Source organism: Cygnus atratus, chromosome 1, assembly GCF_013377495.2.
Source record: "Cygnus atratus isolate AKBS03 ecotype Queensland, Australia chromosome 1, CAtr_DNAZoo_HiC_assembly, whole genome shotgun sequence".
Taxonomy (NCBI): Eukaryota; Metazoa; Chordata; class Aves; order Anseriformes; family Anatidae; genus Cygnus; species Cygnus atratus.
Genome location: NC_066362.1, coordinates 36,756,952 through 36,776,344, shown reverse-complemented (window position 1 = coordinate 36,776,344; position 19,393 = coordinate 36,756,952). Strand labels below are relative to the sequence as shown.

At 44.3% G+C, this 19,393-nt stretch overlaps 1 protein-coding gene across 5 annotated transcripts in view; it reads right to left on the bottom strand.

The window, feature by feature from the left end:
- HMGA2 (high mobility group AT-hook 2) overlaps nt 1-19,393 on the bottom strand; it is a 115,706-nt gene that overhangs the window by 35,583 nt on the left and 60,730 nt on the right. Inside the window, exon 4 of one of the 5 annotated variants that reach the window (XM_050709762.1) lies at nt 149-495. The exons of 3 other annotated variants lie outside the window; for them this stretch is intronic. In XM_050709762.1, the coding sequence (XP_050565719.1) occupies nt 466-495 (30 nt within the window). In that variant the 3' untranslated portion in view covers nt 149-465. Of the gene's footprint in view, nt 1-148; nt 496-5,839; nt 7,065-19,393 lie in introns of those variants that run through there. One more of the 5 variants, XM_035543865.2, reaches the window with a different exon arrangement.

Below are 19,393 nucleotides of genomic sequence, written 5' to 3'. Positions count from 1 at the left end.
TTGCTTCTTTTTCTCATTCAAAAATGCACCACTTTGCTAACTCTAAACTGATTTGCAAGCCTGAAACTGATGATTTTGTAAGTCTTCCAGATGCACCATCACAGTTCCAGAAAGCTTCCTGACTCACAAGAAAGCCAAGCCAGGATTTCTGTGGGATCTCCATATCAGGATATTATTAATAAATGTTGTGTACCTCAGAGGGAATCCCCCCAATATCGCGCATGCTCCATACGGTTCCTCGCTCCTCGTTGTGGTGATGCTCTCCCTCTCCTTACTCCTAAGTGTCATGAGACCTGGTGACACTTTTGGGCTGGGGCTGGTTGAACCATCCCTTATAAAGGTACTCGAGATGTCTATGTCCAAGTCCAACCATGACTTAACACCTGAAGACACTTCTTTCACATCCACACTCATCCCATGATAAAATGATGGATGATGTCTGTGCTTAGACCAGGTGAGACAGGATCAGATGGACGAAGAACAGGATCCACATGTCTTTGAAGAGAGCACAGCAGAAAGAAGGTTGCTTTTCTTTGCCTTTAGGAAAGAGGATGCAGGGTAATTTCACACTGTTGATAGTTTCGGCAGGGAGGATCCAGCCTGTGAGCTTTAATCAGCCCTTCCATAGGAAATAGTCGGTCCATTTATATTTTTGATCCTTCGCTTATGGCACTGCCCATTAATACCTGGTAGTGCGCTTGCTCCCCGGCTGTCAGAGCCATGCTACACTCTAACTACAGGGCTGCCAATGTCCTGGAGGAGTCTTCAGCATGCAAAGGTTACATTCCTGGAAATGCTTGGGATGCCAGTAAACCATGGAGACTTTAGGAGCAAAATGCATAATACATTCACTGATTAGCATCGTGTCATAACACAGATGGAGACGAGTACATCTAGTTCCTGAAGACTCCAGAACTAATTTGAATCTGAACCTGACCTATTGGTACAGAGCACACAAGCAACTCCAAGCAAAACAAACTGGGAAGTGCCTGGACACCACAGTGATGAACATGTTTGCCTATGTCCTCATCAGGATTACTCATAGTACATTTTCTCCTTTTTTTCCAAGTACATTTTTCTTAATCCTCAGGGCTCCTTTAGAAATGGAAACCTAACACATTACCAGGCGTCCTGTGGGAGGCCTGTGACACTGTGTAAGGGGTCACGCAGGTATTATTCCTTGGCTCAACATGGACATTCTTACAAAAAGCTTAAGAATACATAATAAATCAGATAACCAGAAAAGATCACAGTATTTAAATACATAATCTTATCTCTGAGTATCCTATTCACCTCTGCAGATCCCATAGCGATTTCCATACTGGAAGTAACTCAGGAACCTGAAAAAGGGATTCGTGTAACTCTACACTGAAATCCAGCCATGCCTGGGATGAGATCTGTCTTGTTTTAACAGCACAAGACAATGTAGCTCACAGCTAGAGAAGGAGGTAAAGAACACCACATCCAGTGTAAGCGGCAGGGAAGGAAGGATGTAATTACACAAACTGGAATCTGGCCAGGACACTGGGGTCAAAACCTCGACTCTTTTGAAAAGTGCCATGGGAACTCTAATGACCACAAGTGGTCAGAGCCTTGATTTTATATCTCATCTGAAAAACAACACCTCTAATGACATGGTTTTCTTGAGTACAATGCAGAAGTATTCATCCTAAGTGAATCTGAAAGAAAAGAGCATCCCACTGCAGCAGTTAGGTGTCTTTGGAGGTATTCATTTTGTTTCCCAGTTAATCTATATAATCTGATAGCCCAGGGGACATGTACATGCCCCTTTCCAACACTAGTGTCCAAACAGAACGGGACATTGTCGCAAGACAGAACTCTGTTTATGTTGGCTGTATCTACCACAAACTCAGATCACATCCCCACAATTTTCAAAATGCCAATACTCATCCCATGACCCTCTCGTGACTTGACTTGTGTTGTCTCCAGTGTGGATCACACTGAGATTTTAATATATGAATGTCTACTAACCAAAAAGACAACTTTCTATTGTGATGTTATTTATCTATTGTACTCTTCATTATTTTAGGACATGAACACATCACTGACTTACAAACATTTTAAAAGCCACCACCAGCTAAGCAACAATAACAGACCGTATACAGATTTTAGCCTACTTCCGATGGGAGGATATACAGCATCACTTTACACTTATTTTACTAAGGTAAAAAAAAAAAGTACGTAGCAGTGAGGACAGGGTAGCAAGCCTGTGTATGGGTAGTCACTAACACTTACCAAAGCTCAAACAGGATGCTGTAACTCAGTCATACATTAAACATCTCAGATTAGAAATTCTGTCCATATCTTTTCTTACAGATTTAGAGAAAGGAATTTAGTGCCAATGTAGTGAACTGGCTTACAGAGTTCCTTTTTAACACTCTTAATTCTTAAAATCAAGTTCAGCAACCTACCCACCTTGTACAGATTCTGTCTGGTACAAACATCACACAATTTTCAACAAGCCACTGCTGCTTCTAGGGTAATTCTTCAATTCTGTCAACTGAGAGCAGATCCTAGTAGCAGGTGCCTCCACGTACCTCCGCATGTCGGCATGTACCTCCTCAATAGCTCATGAGCTATCTGTCTCAGGCTGGACTATGTACTGCGACCAGCAGTGCGACTGGGAGGAATCAAATCCTGCACTACTGGAAGCAGGAAAAAACACCAAAGCTGGCATTTCCACTTTGCCCAGCAAATGTTGCCCCAGCTCCTCAGCCTGTTCCTGTCTTCCCATGGTCCTGCACAACTCTGGGGCAACAAGCAACAAACCCAGCAAGCCAGGCAGAAAGACTCTGGGGCAACAAGACTTTCCCATCACATTTGTAGAATCATGGAAAAATTACTGTCCCTGCACTGGATGCTGCACTGATCTCTTCACACAAATAACACGTACTACAAACACAGAAGACTGATAAAAGGTGGGCTGTGAAAAAAAGAGGCCCAGAGAGATGGAACACTTCATTACAGGACATGTTGCCGTCAAAAACACCACTGAATGCAGGCCACTAGTTGTGGAACTAGTCTATACCTCTATCACAGTTCCCAAAGTTGGGTTGGATGGAGCTTTGAGCAACCTGGTCTAGTGGGAGGTGTCCCTGCTCGTGGCAGGAGGGTTGGAATTAAATGATATTTAATGTTCCCTCCAACCCAAACCATTCTGTGATTCTCTGAGAGTTTGTTTTGTAAGAAGAAATTCCCCTGGGCACGTTTGTGATGGACTCCAATGGCCCGTCCTGCGCAGGAGGTCACATCAGATACCATGTGGTTCCCTCTGGCTTTAGCATCTACAAATCAAGGGTCAGATATTTCCATCACCAATATAACAAGCAAGAGCTATTCTACAAGATTCTATCTTGTAGAATGACTACCAAGAGGGTTTCTTTGTCACAAGCATTTCCTTACGTTACACAAGCATACATGCACATTCTGCAGAGAAATTAAATAATAAATTATCATCAAGGAAAGCTAGGGAGTTGACAGAAAATCCACCAAGACCAGCTGCACATAACTAGAAACCTCAAGTTTGTTTGAACAACCTCACAGAAGTGAACCCCACTCAAATCAACTGGGTTGATAGCAAGAGTAAGAGTGTGGGAGCGCACAGGATGGCTGTACTGGAAAAAAATGGATCTTGGAGGTTCCACAGAATGAGCCAAGGCATTATAAAGGCCCTTCAGCCTTGAAATTATCTTTAACATAGGAACATGCAGCAGTCTGTTCAGAAGAAATGCAAAACCAGTTATCACACCGTGCTTTAGGTAGGTACCGGAGACAGCATTATGTACGTGAGATAGCCCTAGGTGGTTTTCACTCAAACGAGAAATGAGTCTACACGATATGATCTACATGAGGTGGAGATTAACAAACATAATAGCTCATCTCCTTTTTACAAAATCAGGACCAAAATCTTGTGATTTTTGCCTGCCTGTAACCAGGCACAGATTGCCCTGTTTTCAAAGCAAAATCTATTCAACAGAAACACAAGCGTATTTGCTCCTGATCTTACTGTTAGAATCTCAAGTGAATATTTGCCTGTTTTTCTGGACATATACATGTGTTAGTTAACTTGCTACCCAGCTAATTTTTACTTATTTAATAATACAAATACCATTCATTACTCCATAATATAAGCTCGTGCCCTTAGAAGTAATTGAACTTAACGCTAAGTGTCTCCTTGTATTTCCTTTCCGACAGCGGTGTTTCTGCATAAAGAGCTGCTGCATCTTAACCACACCCCCTGCCCACAGCGTTATAAAACAACAAAGGCAACAAATATACAAAATCCAAGCTTTCTCTTGCTTGTCACTTTATTCAGTTGACTGTCCTCTCATTGTTTCACTTTAATTGCTGGAGTTTGATACCATACTAATTTTCCTCCGTCAATTCATAATATCAATTTCCCTGAAGGTCAGAAACAATACATCAGGAAATACCACCTGCTATTCAGGGATATCGCAGGAAATTTGCATTTCCACTTTGTAAAGTGTTATTATTTTGGACTGACAACCCACATTATTTCATTATCCCAAAGCATTAGGATCCCTGAAAGCTGTAAAGAGAGAGAGAAAGAAAGAGAATCGGCATCCTGGCTGGCCTCCCACTAGCATTTCATGGTCATTAACAATCAGAGTGGGAAGACAAACAACTTGTTGCTGAAAGATAGGCATGCCTTACACACAGCTTGTACCGTCACTTTGGCACAAGCATGGGAGCAATGCAGCCGCTTCCTCGGTCTCCCCCAGCCCGGCAAGCCCTCGTCCCAGGCTGGGTTACTGCTCAAGTGAGTTCCTCCATCCTCTGTGAGCTGCGCTGAAGAATGAGGTGGCAGACACAGCCAGAGGATTTACTCTCTTGCAAGCATATGGGAGACTTGGGCGCAACTTCTGCAGGGAGTTGAACAGCTTCCTTCCTGCTTTTTATTCATTGGGTGTGAAAACGCAACGTTTTGGGACCATCAGGAGGGGAAGGCAAGCTGCCCGCAGCTAGGTGATTGCAAGCCTTGCAACCTCCACAACAGCTGTAGCGAATATCCCAGAAAACAAACTTCAGCCCTTAAGCATTTTTCTCCCTTTGGGTATTTGAGCAGCCATCCATACAAACCCTAGCAGCCTTATTACCTTAGAATTTTTAGCACAACCTTGAGGGATCGGGCAGGAAGGAGGAGACCCGTCAGAGGGAACCTGCACTCTCGCACATTTGCGATGCCTTTTCTACCCAAGATGGAGGATATTAAACTTCAGCAGCCTTTTTCCCAGCTCTTCACCGTGCTCCCACTCGCTGGGAACGGCCATGCCCTGCAGGGCAGAGCAGAGTTACCTGCTCACATCCCATCACACACGCATCAGGAAGCATGTGCTGCCTGAAATGTCAGGGCATTCGCAGCCGCCTGTCACTTCTCCCAGCGAGCCTGCCCTGCGGCCCTGAGGCTTACCTAACAGCGAGCATGAGGCAACTTGAACGAAGGTAGAAATGTGCCCCCAAAATGGCTTCATTCAGTTGTCAGATTGCAGCTCCGCAGCTCAGGAGGAAGCGTGACTGTGGGAACTTTCTTGCGCAGTTTCTTCTTGGCTGACCGAACGTATCCCAGAGATTTCACTTCTGGAAGGAATGCCTTGAAGTGATTTCTTTTTTTTTTTTTTTTAATGGTGTGTTTCAAGACATATCTCTATTTTGAGCTGCTGAGGGAGGGCAGTGAGCCTTACTGGCCATAGTAAAGGAAACTTTATTTCTGGCTGGTTTCAAGGAAGGGCACGACCGAGGCTGAGAGCTGCTGCTCCACCAGAAGGTCCGAGCTGCGGAGGCGGTGCTGGCACAGGCAGCTCCGAGGATGCCCAAAATTACATGAGATCAGTTTGCTCCTCTGGCCCAAGGAGAGGAAATGGGAAGAGGTATAACGTTACCGTGCCCTCTCCAGGCAGCCAGGACCACCTCAGGGCAGCTGGGAGTCGGCAGCCGGCGCGGATGGCGAGGTGGTGCTGGTGGAGCAGTGCCGCGAGCTGGCACGGACTCAGGGGCTGCTTGCAGAAGGGCTGTCTTTTTAAAACTGCAGACTGATAAAACTAATGACTGTGTTGAGAGATGCTCATAAAACACTGAGTCACCCCTTACTCAACTAAGGAAGCTGTCACTGCTCTTTCAAAGAGGCCTGAGCGGGTTATTCCCCTCTATGCTGTGCTGAACTCAGAAATATCGACCTGCATGGCACTTGGGATGACCTGGGCTGGCAGTCAGAGTTCAAAAGGTGAGGAACACCTCTCCACAGGAGTAAACAGTGACGCACATTTGGAAATAACCCTTTCAGTTACCATCAGCCATTTGGTACCTTCTCCTGCCTGAGAGCTTTTGTGCTAAAAAGCTACCTAGGAGGGACAGCAAGAAATGACTGTGAAACAGCCCCAGCCACCTTCAAGGCTGATTTAAAGATCAGGAGGAGGAAAAATGCCAGTGTTTAATATTTAAACAAAAAAATGTTTAATTTTTAAACATTTATGTTCCTTTTATGATTGTTAAATCAATATTAATACAGAATGTAAACCATTTTATAGCCCCCACACAGGACTCCCCCGCTGCTCCTTTCCCAGGAAGTCTGTTTTGGAGGAAGATGAGCGCTACCCTACCATCAGGAGGTTCAGAAATGCAGGTCCCAATAAATAACTCCAGAGCCAGGCCCGCGGCCCTTCTTCAGACACACTGCCTAACGACTTCAGCGAGAGTTCTGCCTGAGTAAAAACAGCAAGTTTTGGCCCATTACCTTCAAATGAACAGAACTGTTTATTTGTGGTTTGAGGTGCTTCCTCCTGTCTGAGCTTTCAGCTTCCCAGGCTGAGCCAAAGAGGTACCCTCCCAGCTTAAAGGGGGCTTCCTGCCATCCCCCGGGCTGTAGGCACGCTCCAAAGGGCTCCCAGAGTATCCTCTTGAGTTGTGTGGCTTGCATTCGTACGGGGCACCCCTGCCTTCACCGACCAGAAGCAGCTGGTATAGACGAGATGTCTTGACAATGAGCTTTGACTGAATTGGAAAATAAATCTTTCGGCAATGCTAGCCTGCAAAGACAAAAATCTTCCTGTAGCATTCTTTAGCCTTCATCCCCCCTGCAAACTGTGTGTGCGTGCTAATTATCTAAAAACCATATCTAAAAAGCCCTCATAACCTGTAGACAAAAATCAGGACAGTGCAGAAGAAGAGGAAACAACAGCCAGCAGCCACGTGTGCACCACTAATTTACACGAAATTGCTGCAACAAGACCTTCCAAAACGCAGCCTCTAAACACTTGTGAGCAACTCTCACGCCAGTCCACATCACAGAGCTGCTGTCTCTGCCCATTCTCTTCCTCACAGGTCCGAACCTCACTCCCTCCTCCTGCAGAAGGTGCCACACTCCTCTCCCCCAGCCCCTTTCCTTTTCAGGCCGCCCCGCAGCTCCCCTCCTGAGCGTCCCCCCATGAGGTCCTCGGGAGGGGGCCACGGGGAGGAAGTGGTTCTGACATGTATTTTAGTGATGTTTTAAAGCATATGGTCTGAATGCTCTGAATGCCGTGGAAGATTACTGTCACATGTCCCAGCCCACTGCGTATCTGTTGACACAGTATCACCTTTCATAAATTGCTGGATACCATTTTCCCATCAGCATCGCTCTAAACACAGGAATTATAGCCAGGACACAAATCCAAACAACCCTTATATGCTTAATAAAATAAATAACAATCAGCCTTTCAAGCAGTTCTCCTCTAAAGGAATTTTCCTTATTTTAGATCAAACACTTCTTGGGATTCACGCTAATTTGTAGTTACCAGTGCCATAAATAACTAACACAAAGCAAAAACAAAACAAAACCACACACACGCTAAAAAAAAAAATAAAATCAACCAACCAACAACCAAAAACGACCACAGCACAGAAAATCATGCTGATTTATATTTTTAAATTTTGAAATACATGCTGATGCCATGCTTTGGGTACTGGCACGATTTCTGAATGAATGCAAACAAAGCAAGATCTGCTTGAATGCGTCAGCCCCCCTAATGCATACTTAGCATAGCTCCAGGTCAGTGGGGCCAGACCAATTTACACCAGCTCACCAGTTGGCCGGGGAGGTTCACATGAGTGTGGTATCTCCAGGCACCTCCTCCTTCCCCTCGGTCCCAAACTTGTGAATGGGTTAATGCCGCAGATCTCGGCGTGCCTCTGAACTCTGCTGACTGCTTGGATTCGGTTCAGGTCATGCGAGAGCAGGCTGGGAAGTGCACACGCACCTCTGCTACCTCCCCCCCCCTTGCTTTTTCACACATTGATGGAGAGATAATGTCGGCTTTTCGTAGGAAAACCGATTACCGGTACACCAGTTCAGTGTCCAGTGTAAAATGCTACATTTGGGAGTTTTCCACAACGACAAAATCTTCTGAAGTAAGCAAGTACTTTCAGTTCGAAATTTTATTTTTACCTGAAACCCAATTTTCTGAAGAAATATGAAACAGAAATACGTCTACTAGTGTCAGCAGTGGCTAGCAAAGCTTTATGTTCTGCTGTAACACCACACTCCTGCATGCTTTTGCTCCTGAAACCTGTGTCTTTCAGTCCCCACACATCCGCTTTCAGTAGGGCTCCAGGAATGGAGACCTCACTGGCTCAGCCCCTAGAGCACCCCACTTTTATCCTCATCACTTCAATGGAAGCGGTCGGAATAAGTTAAACCGTTGGACTTGCCTGCTCCACCTATACAAGTAACGAACAGTGCTGTGTTTGAGAGCCAAACGTAAGCCATTAGGGGATGTGCAAGACAAAACCAACACCTGGCAGCTGGTGGTGAGAACTGGCTCGTGTCAAACGAGCCGCCACACTGCTTGGAAGGGCTCCACAAGGAAGCCACGTGTGGAGCCCCTCGGAGCAACCCAGTCACTCAGCGCAGCAAAGTGCCAGGATCCCTGCCTGGCTCTCAGCATCATGCAAAATTGGTATGGAGCCCCTATTGCTACAGTACCAGACAATTTCCCATACTCTTCAAAATCTATGTAAATAATGACTCTCATTCTTTTTCCCCCTTCCTGTTGTCCTGTAGAAATAGCTTAATTACTGCCTTGGGTCTACACAAAGTCAGTAAATGGCTACGAAATATACTCTCATGAGCATGCGCCAAATTCCAGCGCATTTGAGCAGCCACGTTTATGCACCATAAAACCATCCCTGCCACGTGATCTTCTAAGATCTCCTCTCGCCGCTTCATGTTCTTGGAGTTACTGGAGTATGCAGTTACGCAGTTCCTAGCATAAAAGTTTGAAAAATGAATAAAGATTTAGCACGTGAAAAACAAACTTGCAGCAAGTTTCTCAGTGCAAACCACGACGGTGATGCCCCAGCCCCTCCGCAGCAGCTACTTGCCCCGCAGCCAGGGGTGCTGCAGTGCTGCTCGCCAGAGCTCTTGTTAGCAGTCACAGACCAAGGGCAAGCAACCAAGCTTAAAACTGTCTTGTTCCTCCCCGTCGGGCCTTCAGTGCGTGACTGCTTGCCGGAATTACGGGGTTAGTACCTTTTCCAGGCAGCTACAATAGCAATGACAATATAGCAGTGATGTAATCCAGATGAGGGATTAACAGATGACTTTGATTTCCAGTACTGTCGGGCTAACACCTTTCACAAGCACTAAATCCACCTGATGAAATCGTTTTTAAAAGAAAGACCATGAACAGTGCCGGCCTCTGCAAAACAGGCTGGGAAACACTGAGAACAGTTTTGTACCTTCAGGCAACCACGGAGTTCCCACTTGAATATAGCGGATGTTACAGAATAACCGTACCCACTCTGCCTAAAAATCCTTCTCTCTGCTGCCTCAGAAGAAATCCCCCCAAAACAATCAGACACAGCTGTAAGATGCAGTCATCTTCCCATTAGCAGTCTGCCAAGCCTCAGGACACTTGTTCCGGGGCCAGCCTCCCTACTCTGAGTGGGACACAGCACACCAGCCTGCAGACACAGCAGGAACGGGAACCAGGACATCGCTACGCTCTGTGCAGCCCCCAACCTGCCCAAAGGTGCAGAGTGCCCTGTGGAGGCTGTCCGAGGTGTCAGCAGGGCCCGGATCCTGCCTGCGGGTACCTTATTTACACCGAGTTACCACGAGCAGCTACAGGAGCTAAAGGTGAACAGGCAGAAATGAAAAAGTGGATTAGCACCATTTGACATCTACATCTAAATCCTGGTGTTTCAGGGCATCTGACAACCATTAAAGGCCCATAAACCAGCCAGGACCTTCCCTTGTGGGCTTCCTTCGTTAATAACTGTCTATTAGGAGACTGCTTGTATCCTTTTCTCATGCTGGCTACTATATACAGAACATCAGATCAGTGAACCCCTGATCTAATCCTATTAAAAATATATATTTTTAAAAGGAGATGCTGACATGATACTTTCAGAGCATAACAACCCCTATTTCCCCACCGCTAACCTCTAAATAAAATCTACTTGCTGAGGAGATGGGGAATTAAGACATATTTTCACATGTGGATAGCCAGTTAAATGGTACACAGAATCTTTTTACTGTCCAGTTCTTTAATTTTGTTATGTATAAAAACACTACAGAAAATTATTGCCTATAAAATGTTTGTTTCTGTTTTAGCAGAAGAAATGTAAAATATGTTCAAATGCGGCCAAAATCCTATTTTTGTCTTATTCTAACTAAACCATGGCCAAACCGATTTCCTTCAGATTTTAAGCAAAAGAGAAATGTTCCTGGATCTCAGCTGAGAACCAGAGCCCTACATTTAAATCTGGATAGAATTATTATGACTGCGTTATAATATTACTAATAAACAGAGTTTATAATGGAAACATTGACAGGACCTCCACTGAAGCGATACCGGTAAGGACCACTGTAATAAATTCAATTAACATCTAATAGAAACCGTGATCTCATCACATGCCAACTAACATCATGCTCGGAATAAAATAAAACTAGCACAGACCAGCTCCTGCCAGCTCTTGAAGACTGCCATCCTCAAATCCCTCCCACTGAGTAACAGGTTTTATACACTGATGCACCTTCCCCCAATCAACACAAATTACCAATCCTAAGGCAGATCCCTCTTAAATTGCCCTTATTTAAATCTAGAATATCTTGCTGGATATGCAAGCCCTTAGCCTCCTGTCTGAGGTTACATGGGTATGACCATGGCTGGTGTTGGCTCAGTAGCTGTTAAAAAGATTAAACAAAAATTAGCAGTTCCTGTACAACAAAATATCTGGACATTAACCAGAGTTAAAAATCAAGCCTTAGTTTGCTTCCTGCCCATCGGACATGCTACACTGAACATCCTTTTAAAATTCCACAGGTAATAAAACTTGCAGTAAATGAGGCTGGTCTCAGCACAAGTCTGTACTGATGCCAGACACAGCAATCTCTTTCATGTGTGCTGCTTTGAAAGCACTGAGGCTGCAAGGCATAGGGGTTCAGGAAAATACGCTGCTTTATAGGTTCACTGATAACTTGATAGAGCTGATAATGCAATTATTGCTCCCCAGGAGCCAGCACGTTAAACAGATTTTCGCCGCGGTGGCAGAGCAATGCCAGAAACGAGCAGGAAAAGCAAGGCCAGTGCAACTCACAGGCCATGAACTTCTGCTTCCTAGATAAGCAAATAAAACAAACCCTCTTCCAAAGGATGTGGCTGTAACCTGGACTTGGGACGGCAGAGGTCCAGTGAAGACAGTGGAATTCAGGTGGAGGTCAAGTGCCCAGAAATATGGCAAAAAATCCCTCGTGTCACAGGAGAGGTAGATTTTTAATATAGGGGGCCTGACAATCTGTTCCTGATGAGGTTTGCAGGGTGGGAACCAGGGAGAGGCGAGGGGTAAGGGAAGGAGAGCCAGCTCCATGCCTGACGACAGGCATCCTCTTCCCATGGGATGCTGAGAGTCCGCAGCCCCTGCTGGGAGCCTGCCGCCCTCCCTGCTCTGCCACCAGCGTGCCTCATGGCACGGCCTCCCAGCCCTTTCGGGCAAAACTGGCTGGGCTGGCTCAGATCAGCCATTTAAACCCAATGTGAATAGTCTCCGTGGTAAGTTAAAAGTGAATAAAACACTGAACTCTGAGAGCGTGGGGGTCATATTAACTTATAAATCCCCAAACACTCCCAGCAGACACCAATTAGACCAGAAGGTGCCATTGCTAGCACCTAGTATGACCTCCTGCACAGCACAAGTCAGACTTTTGCCCTGCAATTCCTGAATCAGCATCATAATTTCAGGTTGAAGTACCGCATATCTTTCAGAAAAACATCCAATTGTGATTTAAAGACTGCAAGTCTTGAAGACTTTACCGAATCACCTAAGCAAGCTGTTCCCACGATCAATTGCCTTCATTCTTCAAAATATATATACCTCATGTGCACGTGGGATCTGAAAATGTAAAGGGTTAGATAGGCACGTTCCGTGCTTGTGCTCTGGCACTGGTGAAGAACTGACCTCACATCGGTTTTATGAGGTTATTATAACTCCACATAAGAAGCTATACTATCTTTCTGAAAGATCTCACACAGAATTTAGTACTGATCAGGATGTGTTTACCCCACTTTGGGAATTTTGCAGACTATGTTTCTGTCTCCAGACTAAACTGGACTTGACAAGTTTCATCATCATTGCACAAGGTACATGACCCACAGCCCCTACAACAGCGGTGGCACCATGGTCTTCTCTGACCCCCCCACTGGCTCACTCCCCAGCCAGCTGGGGCTGAGAAGCCTGCTCCTGATGCTGAGAGAACACGGTGCTATTAATCAAAAAGCACATTTTTCTTTCCAGCTACTGCTCTGGTTCCTCTATAGTTACCAAGGCAGAGGACGCACTGCTGTCCTACGACCAAAATTTGAGTGAAATTGCCTTGTAATCTGACAACTGCCATGCTAAGGGTAGAAAACTGGAAGATGCGTGACACAACAGCTGGTATTTCAAGGACTGAGGAAGAAAAGTAATTAGAAGTCCTTTGAAAATAAAAACATCAAAAAACATTCATGAAACAAGAACACAAAACACAAGGAATCAACTGAAATCTCATTTCAGATATAGGTACTCAATTCTGATCTTTAATGTTTGTTTTAATCATGAACTGATTCATATTTCAAACAGAAAAGCAGACTTTTTCATTTAGAAAATGCTGGGACAGGACATGCAACTTTTTTTGTTTTAATTGAAATGGGAAATTCATTGAAATGAACCTTTCCTCTTGGGAATCTTTGATTAAACAACTTAGCATTTCTGGAGGAAAAAAATAATCCTCCAAAAATTCCAGACCAGTGCCAGTAAACTCTTACATGAGCTGAGCCACACACCAGTGCATCTCAAATTTTGCTGCAGTTGCATGTAACAGACAGAAGACGAATCTCCTCACCCTCGATTTATGTCGCTCTTGAACTACACCCATGCAACAGAGAGGATAATGGGAGCCAGTGCTGTGAACCCGCAGCAGCGGTGGGACACGGCCGCCCACAGCCCATCCTCACAGGAGCCATGGGCAAGACAGAAGCAATGAGCTGTAAGGGACATCCTTCTTTTGAGGTAGTAGGTGTTGCGTATCTTTTATTAACTTGCAGTAAAGCCCAAAACATGCACTTGTGTATGCTGTCACCTGTTCTTCCCTTGCAGGTAGGAATTTCATCCTGCCAGCATTACTGGGGACTCAGGAGACAACGGTCACCGTGCGCTTTCCATAAGCCAGAACATCAGGTCTTCTCCAACATAAATCTTATCTCCTGCACAGAGCACGTATTCTACCTGACATTTTATTTCACCTGGAGGAATCTCATCACCCAAAAGGGCATGGACAAGACACTCGGCAGATCCTCATCTGCTAGCTCACCCCATCCAGCAGAGGCAGAAGTCTTTTGTTAGAGCTGGAAGTGGCTGACCAGCACACCGAGGCACAACCTTCCCCTTGCTCATGCCTGTATTTCCTATGTTTAATGGGAAGGGCAGCATTTTATCTGAGTCACACAGTCTTCAAGTGGTTAATCTTATCCTTTTTCAGCCAAATACATGGGAAATGGATCTACACAAAACCTGAGCTTGCTGCTGGAGACTCTGACCCCTGAGATGACCCCTTCATGACTCTCCTCTAGTCTCCAAGTGAACACAAGAAGGACTTCACCTTCAATCACTGTTAAATGTGACCTCACGGCTATATTCCCTTACTTTGGTTTAGCTGCAGGCCTATGTTTCAAAGTTCAGCACTATAAAACACTGATTATTAGACACAATCAAGAATTAGACTTCAAAGACCTTTAGTCTGTCATGTGTAATTAACATACTCAATCACAATTAAACAGTGATTGGCATTTTGCAGCACTAGTTCTCTGAGGACAGCAAAGCTCATTTTTACCAATATTCTTTCAGAAAAGACTTCATTATTTAAAGGTAATTCAATTTTCTACACCATTGAAGACATATTCTCAGGAGGTATGAAACATATAATTTCAAACATAAAGCTGCTTTCACATAATTTCATTATCCCTGTGGTATTTTTGGCAATGAGTGTTTCAGAAAGTGAATTTAAAAGAGAACAAATACAAAATAAATTTGTCGGTACACTGATTGGAATTATGACTACACATCCTTTAATCATGTGTCCCACTCAAACCATGCAACTCGGAGTCCACATGGCCCAGGACTGACTCTCCCACCGTGGGCATTAAACACTGTAATACATTTAATTAATTCGCTAAAATGCATGAAGGCCCTTGCACACCATAACGATGGGTGCCAAGAAAGTGTTTATAGTTATAGCGACTGTTAATAAAACATTGTGCACTCCAGGTTTGGAAGCTGATACAGAAGAGCTCTAGAGGGGCTCTAGTGCCTTGAGGTCATTCATATCTTGCATTTATGTACAGTTAAGGAGACTGAACTTTTTTCTAACTGCACTTGATGCGGACTAGCCAGTGCCCTGCCTCCTCTCTGTGCTCTTCCAACCCTCAGCAGCTGCCAAATTTCCACAAGTGCTATCAGGTGTGGTTCCCTCAGAAGAACAGCACTTTGCAGCTGGTGAAATATGCCCAAGAGGTCCTGGCTGCGGGGCATAACCAAGGCACATATGCCAACAGGGCAGCCAGCCTGGTTAGCTGACCTGGCACCGCAGTCATTCTCACCGCTTTTTTTCCCTCCATTTATCAGAGATGCAACCTCTTATTTGTTCATGTTCATTTCAACTAGATCATTGGGGGCTTTCCGTTTCTGCAACTGTCAGCTCAGGCAGCCTTTTCTGTTAACCAAGTATGTCAGAAAGGCCCTGCCTTCTCTGATAGCTTTGCAATGAGACCAAGATGGATAAATGGATGGACAGACGGACAGACAAATGAAGAAAGATTAAACTATATGCTACTTCAAGCCCTTAGGATTTCCTCAGAAGAGCTACGGCTGGGAACAAGTACAGTAGATCTCATTTTCTCCAATCTAAGCAATCTCAACAGGTACTTACGGTACTTATGGCTCTTATCTGAAAAGCTCAGAGGGTTGTCCAGGGTACCAAAAAAAAGGAGTAGTGGACTGTAATGCCTTCATGTGTTGCATCTGCTGATCTACCGCTATGAGTCTAAGTTCTCCCTCACATATTTGCAGTACACCCAGCTCGTCTCCAGACACTTTCCAAACACAGAGCTGTTCAGCAGGTCAGAAGTGTGAGAAGTTATGTGCGACAGATGGAAGATGACATGCTCATTTCCCTTCTGTGTGTTTCCTCCCTCTTTTAATTTTGAAGAGGAAAATTCCAGCTAAAGGAAAAAGATTAGTTGGCCTTAAGGAATTCTGGAACAAAAATGTCTGTTTTCTGTTACTTTATTGATTATCACTATTACCGATGGAGTTCAGAAGCAGTGGCAACTTTGCCTTTTATTTTGATACTAAGGTGAGTCCTTCCTTAATTTCCTTTCCTTTTTCTCTTCCTCTGATTGCCAGTTATTGATGGGAATGAAACCCAGAACCTGTACCCATGTGAGGGGAGTACAGGAATCAGGATCTGTCAACGCCTCTGCTCTGATGGCATATAAGACATCTTGGAGAAACCACTGAGCTGCTAAAGCTCGGCAGTTTGTATGAATTTACAGAATCTCCTAAGGCCGGGCACAGAGCTCACAAGACTTGCCACTTAAAATGGTCACCCAGACAAAAAAAGAAAGTATGTTCATAAAAGCAAGGAAAGAATGATGAATATAGTAACGGGAAATGGAGAAGGGAGAGAGAAGAGAGAAAGAACCATACTGCCCTACGAGAGCAGCTTTGTGCTTCCTCCAGTAATGTTACTCTGTTTTGTTTATCATGAAAAGATCCCATTAATGCTTCAGCCCCATCAAATAGCAGACCAAGTTCATGAATGGCACCTATCAGAGCCCAGGGTAAATCCAATGATTAGAGGGAATTTGCCAAAGGGCCTTTGTAGCTGAGAAAAATGCCTACTCCAGAGAGGAATGCAGAAAATTCCTGGGAGGACAGGCCCTCCTTTGTTGGCAGGCCAGCGGTATTCTGGAGCAAATAAAGGCAAACAAAAAATGGGATCTCGGATGCAAAGAACATTTGAAGAAAATGTTCAAAGACCTCCTTGAAACATTCTCACCTCCCCCACTTCCTCGACTGTACTAATTCTGTTTAGGCCGGGCTATACTCAAAACACTACTATTTTAGGATTACATAATAGGAATGTCTCCCTACAGCAACAGCTTTACTCACTTAGTTTTTCTACTGCTTTTTCCCAATTAAAACTTCTGTTGACATAAGCTTTCAGGGGCTGAATTCTCAGCCAGTGCAAACTGCCACAGATCCACTGAAACAGAAGGATGTCCACTGGCTTACAGCAATATACAATTTGACCTCAGATTTAGAATGTGAAATAGAAGAAATACAGGCAGACAATGGAATGGACCTACAGATGGTGGAGAATCGAAGTTGATGCCACGTCTCTGATTCACTCCAGTTTGTTAACGCATGTGCAAAATGAATATGTATCATCTACGAGCTATGCAGCAGCAACTCAGGCTGCACCGTAGAATGAAGGATTCGCCTGGCTAGGCTCATCTTGAGAGTATAAACACATCCAGCCAGAAATTCAATTTAAAGATTGGACAAGACAAGCTGTCACTAAGCAACTGAAAGGGACACAGCATGTGGACGTTGACTCATTTCAGACTTGCATGGCTGATGTTCTTTTACTCCTTCTAAGTTAAGAACTCATTCATAAGAAACACATTTAAGCTAGCAAAATTATATGGAGACTCAAAAGAACTCAGCCAAATATCAGCAAAATTATATTAAAGCTGCAAATTTTTACGTAACATTTGTCCGTATTTGCTTACCATGACCTTGTCAACTACATTACAGCATTATCAATGTATTTAAAATAGTTTTTGTATTAAAATAGCCCCACACCATACCAAACGTACAGAGGCAGTGTTCTGTCTGCCACAGGCAAGGCTCTAATCTCACTTACATCAGTGTAAATCCAGTATATTTCCAACAATTTCACTGAACACCAGCGAAAGTGAGATCAGAATTTGGCCCTATGCCTCCTTCACTCTGTTTTCCTCCAGAGAAAACAAAACCATTTTTTGTTATTTCATTGGTGTGAAAAATCAGATACAGATTTTATGGCTGATTTAGAAGCTCTTATCTGCTTCTGAAATCTTGAATTGCATAAACTGCATGTAATCCTCACATAAACACATTCAGCAAACATGATTTCCTCCTCCCCTCCTCATTTCCTATGCTCTGAACAATCTTAATGCCTTTTTTCTTCACAATGTGCACTTAAACACAATATGTTTCCTCGTAAACATTGTTACTGACTTTTATTTTATGTCCTGCATTAAAGATTTGCTATGATGGTAAAGGAGTGAAACAATCACCGTGTAGTTCCAGTACAGCTCTGTAAGTGTATAAGGGTATATACTATGTGTACTTGTGTGTGTGCATCTGAAAACTAATAAAATATTAATTATTTGCAGCTCTGGAGACTGAACATTTTTCAGAATGGGGGTGAATTGCTTGCAAATGTGTTTCCCTTATTGCTCTGCAAATGCTGCTCATTTTATTTGTTTTAAATGATCTTTTGCTGGTCCTGCAAGATTTACATTCATGAAGCAGTGTGACAGCCGGGAAGGGATGAAGAGCTATGTGTACAAACAAAACTGGGCTGTGCAGTGCACCACAGTGTTTCTCAGCTGTGTGTAAAAAAGCAGTGATGTTAAAAGAGCTCTTTTTCTCTGTTTTTTAAGGAACAAAAGCAACTGAAGGCTTATATTAATGACTAGGTTCTTCTTTATTCTGAATACTCCTGAGCAAGTTTATTAGGGGATGCTCCAACTTCCCTCAGTGTCACTGTGAGCCCTGCCTCTGAGTACACGACTTGAGACAGTGTCTCCTTTTGCAGCAGAGGCAGAGCTGGAGTCTCACCCTCATTCATGCTGGCTCATTTCCTTCAATGGCATTCCTCTGAGGGCATGACAGCAAGCTGCTCCTGCAGGTTAGAGGCCCTGACGATGTGGCCTCAAGGAACAAAAATGGCATTAGGGCAGACAGGCTGAAAGGGCTGTGCCACTCACACACCACCTGGGACCACACTAACACGGGCACTGGGTGAAGCAACAGATTTCATTACACATCATTCCTCCAGCAAAGGCTTACAGCACCTATGGTTCTGCTTAAACACAGTGGAAATTGCAGATATCCAGCACCTTCCAAGATTAGAGAATCAAAGCACACTTAGCTACAGTAAAAAATAAATAAATAAAATAAAGGAGAGATGGCAATTAAAATCTCTCCAACAGGGGCACGTGTCTCCCCAGCACAGTTCTTTAATTGCCATCAGCTGCATAAATCCTAGGAACATCTTCTGCAAAGTAAGTATCAACTTAGAAAAACTGGTCATCGGAGAAATATGCAAAGCCTGCAAAACACACGCGCACACGTGTGCACATTAACATCCTCATACAACCTTGATTTATTGAGCCTCTGCCTGGCAGATGGCTGACATTTTAAAACACACTTATAAAACTATAGATCTGTTTGTTAGTTTGTTTTTCACCATCCAGACCGTAACAACTCCAGATATAATTTGCTCACAGTATAGCAAGGGTAAATGAATGTCACCACAGCCCTGCCTTGTCACGCTGTCACTGAGACGTGTGGAGCCCTGGACTCTTCCTCCCAGGCAGAGGTTACATCATCTCACACATGCTTTTCTTGCTAGCCTGTATTTGGAGCTGCCTTCAAAAACATCCACGAACCACACACTGGTTTACTCACTGTTCTGCACCGTCAGAGTCCCTGCCCTAGGGATAAGTTCCTGCTCCACCACAGATTTCCTCTGTGTCTTTGGGAAGACGTGCACACCCAGGCATCTAAA